The sequence below is a fragment of the Myxine glutinosa genome, chromosome 8, assembly GCF_964187855.1.
Source record: "Myxine glutinosa chromosome 8, kmMyxGlut1.1, whole genome shotgun sequence".
NCBI lineage: Eukaryota > Metazoa > Chordata > Myxini > Myxiniformes > Myxinidae > Myxine > Myxine glutinosa.
The window spans coordinates 82,002,056-82,013,086 of NC_136268.1; the positions used below are offsets into that span (position 1 = coordinate 82,002,056).

Consider the following 11,031-nt stretch of genomic DNA (forward strand, 5'->3'; position numbering starts at 1 on the left):
CGTTAATTCACCCCAGATCCACTTTTTTGAAATGCCGATTTCTTTCCTGGAAGTCCTAGCCATGTCCACGTGCTTTATACCTGTCCCATCTCCCCCCCCCCCCCCCCGCCCCTTTCCCATGCCTCCTCCCCCCAAGCCCTGTCCCTTCCACAAATCTCCCGACCGATGTCCCTGTACTCTGCTGTTGTACGTGTGTGCTTCCCTCTCTCTCCCCATCTTGTCTCCCGCTCCCCTTATTGTATGTTTTGTGTGGGTTTTTTTTTTTTTTTTTTTTTGTGATTGATGTTAGTTAGCTCTTACACGAGCTTTGATTTTGTATGCAAGATTCGAAGCTCGGGTAAGAGCTAACATTAATCACATAAAAACAAACTGACACATAAAACATATGGTAAAGGGAGACAAGATGGGGAGAGAGAGGGAAGCACACAAGTACAACAGCAGAGAACAGGGACAATGGAAGATCTGTGGGAGGGAGGAGGATTGGGGGGAGGAGGCATGGGAAGGGGTGGGGGGTGGGGGTGGAGAGGTAAAAAACAACAACACATGGACACTGCTAGGACCTCCAGGAAAGAAGTCGGTATTTCAAAAGAAAAAAGTGCCAAAAGAGGGTGCCAAATAGGTCAAATGACATGTTGTCAGTTGTTTTGTATGCAGCTGTGGCTGCTGGTTGCATGTGCGGCTGTGCCGCTGATGCAGTGTGCCCTGTTTCAAGTAAGCTGACAGGCCGAGTCAACCGACCTGGTGTTATTTCAACGGCACAAGAGGGGCTCAAAGTCAAGACCCTAAGATTTTAATCCAACCACCTTAACCGTTAATCCAACACGACGTGTTGCCAGTATCATGTTGTGATGCAACCAAATATCCTCTGAAGAACCTACAGAAAGATGCAATTTTTCACTCTCTGACATGGTTTGATATCTGGTATGGTACCCAAGATGCATGCACACTGCCCTCTGAGCTATTGTCCCCCGTCGCACCGCGGAGCGAAAGGGGGACTATGGTTTTCCCCTCCGTCCGTGTGTGCGCCCGTCCGTGTGTGCGCCCGTCCGTCCGTCCGTCCGTGCGTGCGTGCGGATGTGTGTGCGTGCGTAAGCCAAGGACCGAATTCTAATTTGGTGTGTGGGTGCAACTAGGCATAAGGAAGAACGCTATTGAAAATTAGGTCGCCACGTCAAAATCCAAGATGGCCGCCACCATGTATATCTGAACCTTGTGAGCGAAATATCTTGAAAAATAAGCGAAGTACTAACTTCTAATCTGGTGTGTGGGTGTATCTAGGCATAAGGAAGAACGCTATTGAAAATTGGGTCGCCACGTCAAAATCCAATATGGCCACCGCTATGTATGTCTGAACTTTGTGAGCAGAATATCTTGAAAAATAAGCGAAGTACCAACTTCTAATCTGGTGTGTGGGTGTATCTAGGCATAAGGAAGAACGCTATTGCAAATTGGGTCGCCATGTCAAAATCCAAGATGGCCACCACCATATATATGTCTGAACCTTGTGAGCGAAATATCTTGAAATATAAACCAACTACTAACTTCTAATCTGGTGTGTGGGTGTATCTACGCATAAGGAAGAACGCTATTGAAAATTGGGTCGCCACGTCGAAATCCAAGATGGCCGCCTTGCGTCTTCCACTTTGTCAACTCGCATCACTTCACCTACGGGGGACCTAGGCGTAACACTTGTCTCATCTGGGTTCAGATGTCGACCCACCTATAAACTGTCATTCTGATGTTTCGTAGACAGGACGAGGCAACAATATATTTTCTGTCCCTTGGATGGACGTTAAACTTGGTGTCCCGTCTGCCGGAATTACTTCGTTGACGATAAAGATTCTGTCGTGTCCTTGCAAAAAGTAGGCGTTTTATCGCTGGGAAACTGAACAAACAGCAAATCCTGCTTGGACTGTGATTTGCAAGCAGTCATCTGGTATGCCTGGAGCTTCCTTCACCTGCTTGATATCTGAGAGTGTAGTTGGCAGCAGCTTCTGCACTTTAAATAAATTCACCAGACACCGGTTATTCAAAACTCGGATAATTTAACCACTGGGTAAGGTCTATCCTGTGGTTAAAATTCTTATCCCATGTTTAACTAACCGACAATTTATCATTAATTGAGGAAACAGTACAGTTTTTAGGTCATCTCATCTCGATTATTGAAGAGATGACATTATAAAATGGGTCCGCAAACCGGGTCATGCTGTCCGGGTGTCTGTCCGTCCATCTGTCTGGGTGTCCGTCTTAACGTTTTGCTATTTTTTCTACTCCTCCCTTATTGTTATGGATTTGTCACTTCCGTTGTTGTGGTTTTCATCCACTGTAAACATTTTTGATTCCATGTACTATTATTGTTGTCGTTTAAGGGAAATAGATATTGCTATTTTCAAAAGGTAAAAAGTTAATGTTTTAAATTAAACCGGAACCGGACGATGAAGAAGAGGAAGAGGAGAAAAAGAAGGCGGAGCGAGTGAGTTCGACAAGAAAGCGGAGCTGCTTCGAGTTCTGGAGCAAACGCTGGCGAACGGGAGTCACTAGCGTACTTTCGGGTTTCCCGGGAAAGGGATTCCTGCGACAGAGTTGTTATCGCTGTGACAGATCAACCTGCGTGTCAGGTGTTGCGGTCGATTCCGAAGAGAATGATCGTCGGGCCGTTACCTCTCGAGTACGGGCCGTCGGCCATTTTGACTCTCGCGCTTTGCGCGTCGCGCAAGGTTTTCTTTGCTTCGCTTCAGCCGTTTTCACCGCATTCAGACGTTTATCTGGTCTGGTGTGTGTAACGTGGATTTTGAAGGTTAATTTGCGGTTCGCCGACTGTGAGCTGTGAAACGTCCATACCCGAGGGTGTGATTTCCCAGTCGCCTGGAGGGTGCCTTTGGATTTCCCAGTCGCCTTGAGGGCGCCTTTGCACAGCTTTGGCTGCGTGACTGTGACTGTCATCCGAACGGGATTCTGGTCTCGATTAGACATCGTTCTGACGATCGCTGGAGCGGATCGACGTTGGCTTGAAACCGGAATCAACTTTGGTTTGAAGCCGTGAAAGAGCCATTGGGAATGTTCTTGTTTCACGCATACATATGCATGGTGTCGTTCTATTGGAACGTACAATACATGGCCAAAAGTATGTGGACTCTCGAACATCACACCCATATGTGCTCGTCAAACATCTCATTCCAAAATCATGGACATTAATATGGAGTTGTTCCCCCCTTTGCTGTTATAACAGCCTCCACTCTTCTCGGAAGGCTTTCCACTAGATGTTTATTTATTTATTTTTTTTTTTTTTTTTTTGTATACAAGATCGAGGCTCGTGAAAGAGCGAAAAATGATGTGAAATGTTGGAACATTGCTGCGGGGATTTGCTTCCATTCAGCCACAAGAGCATTAGTGAGGTCGGGCATTGATGTTGGGCGATTAGGCCTGGCTCGCAGTTGGTGTTCCAATTCATCCCAAAGGTGTTCGATGGAGTTGAGGTCAAAGCTCTGTGCAGGCCAGTCAAGTTCTTCCACACCGATCTCGACAAACCATTTCTGAAATGGATTTCGCTTTCTGCACGGGGAATTGTCATGCGAAAAACAGGAAAGGGCCTTCCCCAAGCTGTTTCCACAAAGTTAGAAGCACACAATCGTCTGGACTCTAGAATGTCATTGTATGCTGTAGCATTAAGATTTTTCTTCACTGGAACTAAGGGGCCTAGCCCGAACCATGAAAAACAGCCCAGGCCATTAATCCTCCTCCACCAAACTTTGCAGTTGGCGCTATGCATTCGGGCAGGTAGTGTTTGTGATGAATTTTAATCACAACCTCTTCCAAGATATAGAGCTTTATTGGAATCAAAATCTCCACATCATCTACAACAAAAAGATAATCACACATTATAAGTCTTTCATAGTATATAACCCTATCTCTAGCAAGCCATAAAAGATGCATCATTTAACTCGCCAACTAAAGTCCAGTCACATGTAAGAAGAGCAATCCCCTCGCTCTCAGACCATCCCTCTTATAGGCAAATCTCACCACTAGAGAGGGAATTACATCGGATCTTCACCTTTATTTCATTACATTCTCCCTCCAATTAAATTTTCAGCAAGCTAGCATTGATATGATACCAGTGAGATACCCGTGCTACACACGGGTGGGAGGTCGGAACCAAACGGGCAATGCAGATACGGCGAATACCAAAGCATGAAACCAATGAATTCCACATTCCTGTTGCACACTCAGTCACACGTCAGACATGGACAGAAAGTTCGTGAAGGACTTCCATGAAAAACGTACCCGTTCGCAAACAAACAGGTACGTTCACGTATAGAAACATAGATCGTGGGTCTGTGGCGAATCTGCATATGGCGATCCGCGAAGTTCACGTTTAGAAGGTAGAAACCATCACGGCATGTCGTCATTTACTTGAACTCAATATCCCTTTTTTTTCATTCCAAACAACATAACTCCAATCGCAAATTAATCACAAAATAAACTTAACAACATTCTTAATGTTTCCTTCATTGTAAAAACTACCAAGTCAACAGTTAAAGGTATTTTGAGCTGATAGGTGTTACGGCCTTGGCAAGATCGATGGAGACAACGATCTGTTAGCGTATACACCGCCCACATAGCTGTGTGGAATTCTCTCATGAAGGGATTAAACTCTCGTCGTTTGAACTTTGGCCGGGGTCATTATTTACTTTTAATGATGTTTATGTACGAATCAAAAAGAAGATAATTGGTTTTGGGTCGTCCTTTCCGCATATCTCGTGGGATTGTGAGTTGGAGAGACGACCGTGATGGCGGGGAGGGGGTTGGCATTCTCTCATGCAGGGATTCAACCCATGTCCTTACAAAAGGTCTTTGTCCGAGGTCACTGAGTCCAATCGGTGCAGCTGTGCAGCGATCGGTGCAGCCGTTTGTGCGGCACCTGGGAAAATAACGTTATGCGGAGTCCAAACCTGAAAATGCTGGAGGCCAAAGCTGAAATTGGGAAAACAATATACCCTATTTTACTCCAGGGGATCCCAGGATTAACCCCCCCCCCCCCCAAATATCGTTGCGATCGGTTCAGCCGTTTTTGCGGTACCTTCGAACGAACGGATGGACAGACAGACAGACAGACGGACGGACGGATGGATGGACGGACATTTGGTGAATTATAGTAAGATGAAACTACAGAATATAAATCACAGCAAAGAATCAAACGTTCACTAGCTGAGGAGAAAGCAACCTCCCATCCCAATCGAACCGGCCTTCGACTCTCACGGCCGGCTCGAGTGCGATAACTGTCAGAACCGGTTTCAGAATCAGCAATGTTGGGCAATACCGGAATAGGAGTATCCGCTCTAAGCCCAGGCCCAGGCGGTTCTACTCGAATCGGAACCCTATCGGGCAACGTCGGACCCGAAGAAGAAGAAGAAGACACTGCACCCGGCTCCAACACTGGCGGCTCGGGCTCGATAAGCTTATCCGGTCCCACCACATTGCCATCGATTGTATCTGGACATGGACCCTCTCCACAGGGAGCTTGATGTCGCACCGAAACGGTCGCCATCCGAATATGGGCATATTCCAGGTTAGCTTCCAGCACCTGTACCCGATCTACCAGCCGTTCGTACTTGCTGTGTCGTATCATGCGTTTCAAGAAAGCGGGCCCTGGTTCGGAGAGCCAGCCTGGCAAAAATTGACCACTCGCGCTGCGCCTTTGCTAACGAAACATTCGGTCGTGCGGAGTTTCATTGGTGGTGGTGGAAAGGAGGGTACGGATAGCGTGTAACGCTTCGGGTAATACCAGACTCCACTGATGAGGTGCCAACCTCCGAGTCTTCAATCCCATTTCCACAGCCTTCCAGACAATTCCATTAAATCGCTCCACCTACCCGTTCCCTTGGGGGTTATACGGAGTAGTCCGGCTGGCAGCGATGCCACGTTCTAGAAGAAAGGTCTTAAGCTCCTGAGACATAAAGGTAGCGCCCCTGTCAGAATGTACGAAAGCCGGATATCCGAACAGTAGAAACAGCTGACACAAACATTGGATGTCCGTTGCGGATGACATGTCGGGGCATGGAACCGCAAAGGGAAATCGTGAATACTCGTCTACAATCATGAGGATATAGCGATGCGGCCCCGATGCGGGAAGAGGCCCCTTAAAATCAACACCCAACCTCTCCCATGGACGCACAGCTTGAATCGAAGTCCCCATAGGTGGTTTAGAAAAACATGGCTTTACTTCTGCACACACCGAACATGAACGGCACAAGCGTTGGACATCCTCCACCGAGAAAGGCAAGTTATGACGACGAACAAAATGGGCAAGGCGCGTCACTCCAGGATGACATAGAGATTCGTGAATGACTCGCAGATCGTCGGACGTCATGCCCGCACAGACAGGTCTAGACAGCGCGTCGGCTGCCAGGTTATCGCGTCCCAGGCGATAGATTATCTTAAAACAATAATCTGCCAGTTCTATCCGCCATCCCGATATATTTTCATTTTTAATGCGTTGAGCACGCCGATAGTCGTACATAAAGGCCACCGACTGTTGATCGGTAATGAGTTGAAATCTTTTGCTTAAGAGAAAATGTCACCATCACGTAATCAGGCCAAAGAGTTCAATTTTTTGTCAGACCACAGAATCTTTTGCCTCATGCTCTCAGAGTTTTCAAGTGCCTTTTTGCAAACTCTAGGCGTGCTGTCATGTACCTTTTCTCAGAAGTGTCTTCCATCTGGCCACTCTTATAAAGCCTAGATTTGTGAAGTGCTGCAGAGACTGCTGTCCTTCTGGCAGGTTCTCCCATCTCAGTGAAGGAACTCTGTAGTTCTGTCAGTGGTCATTGGGTTATTGGTGGCCTCCCTGACCAAGGTCCTTCTTGCCTCGTTGTTCAGTTCGGTCAGATGTCCAGCTCGAGGAAGAGCCTGGGTAGTTCCATATTCTTTCCATTTCCTAATGATGGAGCTCACTGCTCTTGGGAATGTTCAACCCTCTAGAAATTGTTTTATACCCTTCCCCAGATCTATGCCTCCTCACAATTCTATCTCGGAGTTCTACGGACAGTTACTTGGACTTCATGGCAGAGTTTCTGCTTGACATGCACTGTCAACTGTGGGACTTGGCCATGTAGTGTATATCTTTATAGAAAGGTGTGTTTCTTTCTAAATCCTGTCCAATCAAATGAATTGGACACAGGTGGACTCCAGTCAAGTTGTAGTGACATCTCAAGGATGATGAACGGAAATATTTGATGCACCTGAGCTCAATTTTGGAGTATCATAGCAAAGGGGTTGAATACTTAATTGAGACAAGACATTTAACCTTTTAATTTTTAATTCATTTCTAAAAATTGATTTTAAAAAATCCACTTTGACATGATGGTTGTGTAGATCTATTATGTGTAGATCAGTGACAAAAAAAATCTCAATATAACCCATTTTAAATTCAAGCTGTAACAACAAAATTTGAAAGAAGTCATGGGGTGTGAATCCTTTCTGAAGGCACTGTATGCTTTGGGTGAATTGCCAAAACCGCAACAATAGTTTGTTGTGACTTAAAATATCCCTCGGTGTCTCTATCAAACTATGAGTGAGTTATCGCCATAACCCTGAACAAAATTAAAATTCCTGCACCATCAGTCGAATGTAAGGCCTGGCCAACCAGTTCCTGAAAGATCTGGGATAAAAACCTTCCTTGGTCGATCCCATAAAAAGGTGAGGATAATTGGAGCCATTGAAGAAGTAGTTCTTTGTCGTAGTGCCAAAGATTACTGTTGATTTTGGCATGCAAAGTTTTATCATTACACCTGCACTTCCAATCTGTTTACGCACTTGCTTTGAGTATCCCTTTTCACTGCGGGCTAGATTTCTCAACTCATTTGATTGTGCCTTGTTAATGTGCACAAGGATGACATTGTTAGCATTTCTCACCACTATGTCACGTGTGCAGGGCCTGCTGCTCTTGCAATTGGGAATAGTTGTGATCTTGGGCAAGTTGGTGATTTTTTTTTTTTTTCATTTTATGCTCTGTGCTCGTCACTGTACGGTTGTACTGTGTACAACCTACCTCTTTCTGTGCAAACTCCAAGTTGATAAAATGTGAGCGGATTCAACTCTACATAGAATAGTTGGTCTTGCCACATTTCTCGTCATTGTGGATATCCACGTTCAAGTCCCTGGTGCTGCATTGGTCCATTGTCTCCAAATGTCATTACAATTAATGTTAAAGTAAACTGTCTATTAATGCTTTTGCCTGGTAAATTTTTTTGTTTAACAAGCTCCACCATTAGCTTTGCATCACTTTTAAAAACAATCAAATATATATATATTTTAATGCAGCACAATTTGTTCTTCCAACATTGTTACCTCCGCCACCAAAGGTGGATGGAGGTTACGTTTTTCTCCCTGCCTGCCTGCCTGCCTGTCTGTCTGTCTTTGTTTGTTTGTTTGTGAACAAGACATCTCAAAATGTGGACGGATTCGGACGAATTTGGCAGAGAGGTTGCGTATGTGACGAGGACGAAATGATTAGATTTTGGTGAAGATCTGGATTCGGATCCGGCTAGTAGAATTTTTAAGTGATTCTTCACCATTGGGACATAGGGCTAAAAACGATACATAGCAGGATATCTCAAAAAGTTGTGGATGGATTTGGACGGAATTTGGTGGAGAGGTGTGTGTGACGAGGACTAATCGATTTGATTTTGGTGAATATCTGAATATAGATTCGGATATGAGAGTTATTTAATTTTTAAAGTGATTATTCACCATTGAGAGATAGGGCTAAAACCAATATATAGCAGGATATCTCAAAAAGTTGTGGACGGGTGATTTTGATTAAATGTGATTCTGTATTATGAGTTTCTGGTCTACTCTGGGAAACGAAACGTAAACTGTTCACCTGGCGGAGGTATGGTCTCCACTGAGTACCGTTCTAGTTGCTGCTGCAAACGCGACTGTTAATCATTAGCGGGTAAAATGTACCACTCGACCCCAAAATATTCACCTCTTTATTCCCTCTCCATTCTTGTCTTTTCAGCAGGTGACTCTCCACAATCTATTGCGGAATTTTCTACTTACTGGTACAACCTCATCTGCAGCAAAGCCAGCCATTGCCCCAGCTCAGCGCATCATGGGTCTTACAAACCTCCAGTGCAAGCTGCTTTCACCAATCTTAACATGCTATGGCATGGACAAGGCGACGGGCAAAGCGCGCCCTCTACGGGACATGAAACAGGGCGAGATGTTTGACTGTGCTGTGCTCGCCGATAGAGCCTTCCAGATCGACATCGCACACCTTGATGTGGAAGGATATGGACGCGACCGGTCTGGCAGTGTTACTTATTTGAAGGTGGCTTTGGGTATATTTATAGTAGAATGGTAAGGACATAAATGTTAATTGGTAAAGAGCAAACACCATGTATTAGGTGTACCGGAAAGTAATGTCGTTTTTTTAAAGGTGTGTATTCCTAATTGAAAAAGGCATTGCTTTCCGGTACATCTAATATAAATATGAATAGTTGTTGATGAGAACAGCTCATCTTGGGTAAGGACACTGATTTTTGAGTGAGCAGCGATCTTTACTTGTAATGTGCGGGATTCTCTTCTGATTTGTATTTGTGTTTGGGTATTTAATTGGTGCCATCATCCTCACACAGGAAACACTTAAACTTATCCAGAATGCGAACGAGGATGAGGACCGGCTGATTCCGATTCATGCCGAGATGGACGGTCATTGCCTCGTGCACGCGGTTTCCCGTGCACTTGTAGGGTGGGAACTATTCTGGCATTCTCTGCGTGAGAACCTCAAGGTACTTGCTTGATAAATATACATTGTGTTCGATGCTCTTAACGTTTGGTCATCTGGAACTGGTATTATGTTTTGATCCAACTTCATCTGTTGGTTTATGCTGCAATTAAGTCCAAGAGGAAGATCGCTTCATGCTCTTTTATTGAGTCAAAAGGACCAAATGATACAACTTGTGGTTAGAAGGTCACACACGACCATTTACAAACTTCAGACCAATTGGTACATTTCAATCACACATATTTTTTAAAAATTGCATTTGTCCATTGGAAATGAAAGAAAATCAAAACTCTCACATTCATGTCTATCCATAATAAACGGAATGTTCACCAGAGTGTGGCGAATTACCCCGCACACGAGAAACAAAGAGCAGAGTTAAGCAATTCAATTTGTTTGTTGATCGTTTCTACAAATTGCAATTTATGATTGAGGAACAATTTAATCTCAATTGAATGTTTTATTTTGAACAGGAATTGGTAAACAAACATGTAGTTTTGCAGTACAGTACTTTGGCTCTGAATTTGGCCTGATAGCACATGCACAATTGAGTGAGATATATACAGTGGGGAGAACAAGTATTTGATACACTGCCGATTTTGCAGGTTTTCCCACTTACAAAGCACATAAAGGTCTGTAATTTTTATCATAGGTACACTTCAACTGTGGAAGACGGAATCTAAAACAAAAATCCTGAAAATCACATTGTATGATTTTAAAGTAATTAATTTGCATTTTATTGCATGAAATAAGTATTTGATCACCTACCAACCAGTAAGAATTCCGGCTCTCACAGACCTGTTAGTTTTTTCTTTAAGAAGCCCTCCCATTCTCCACTCATTACCTGTATTAACTGCACCTGTTTGAACTCGTTATCTGCATAAAAGACGTCTCCAGACCGTCTCCGACCACAAAGACCGCAAAGACCGACCGCAAAGCCGTCTCCAGACCTGTCCACACTCAATCAGACTCCAACCTCTCCACAATGGGCAAGACCAGAGAGCTGTCTAAGGACATCAGGGACAAATTTGTAGACTTGCACAAGGCTGGGATGGGCTACAGGACAATAGGCAAGCAGCTTGGTGAGAAGGCAACAACTGTTGGCACAATTATTAGAAAATGGAAGAAGTTCAAGATGACAGTCAATCTCCCTCGGTCTGGGGCTCCATGCAAGATCTCACCTCGTGGAGCCTCAATGATCATGAGAAAGGTGAGGGATCAGCCCAGAACTACACGGCAGGACCTGG

At 44.7% G+C, this 11,031-nt stretch overlaps 1 protein-coding gene across 2 annotated transcripts in view; it reads left to right on the plus strand.

Annotated features, from left to right (window-relative positions):
• Positions 1-11,031, plus strand: part of VCPIP1 (valosin containing protein interacting protein 1) — a 60,141-nt gene that overhangs the window by 8,754 nt on the left and 40,356 nt on the right. Inside the window, exons 2-3 of one of the 2 annotated variants that reach the window (XM_068124722.2) lie at positions 9,020-9,331; positions 9,639-9,791. In XM_068124722.2, the coding sequence (XP_067980823.1) occupies positions 9,020-9,331; positions 9,639-9,791 (465 nt within the window). The remainder of the gene's footprint in view (positions 1-9,019; positions 9,332-9,638; positions 9,792-11,031) is intronic. The other variant, XM_068124723.2, reaches the window with a different exon arrangement.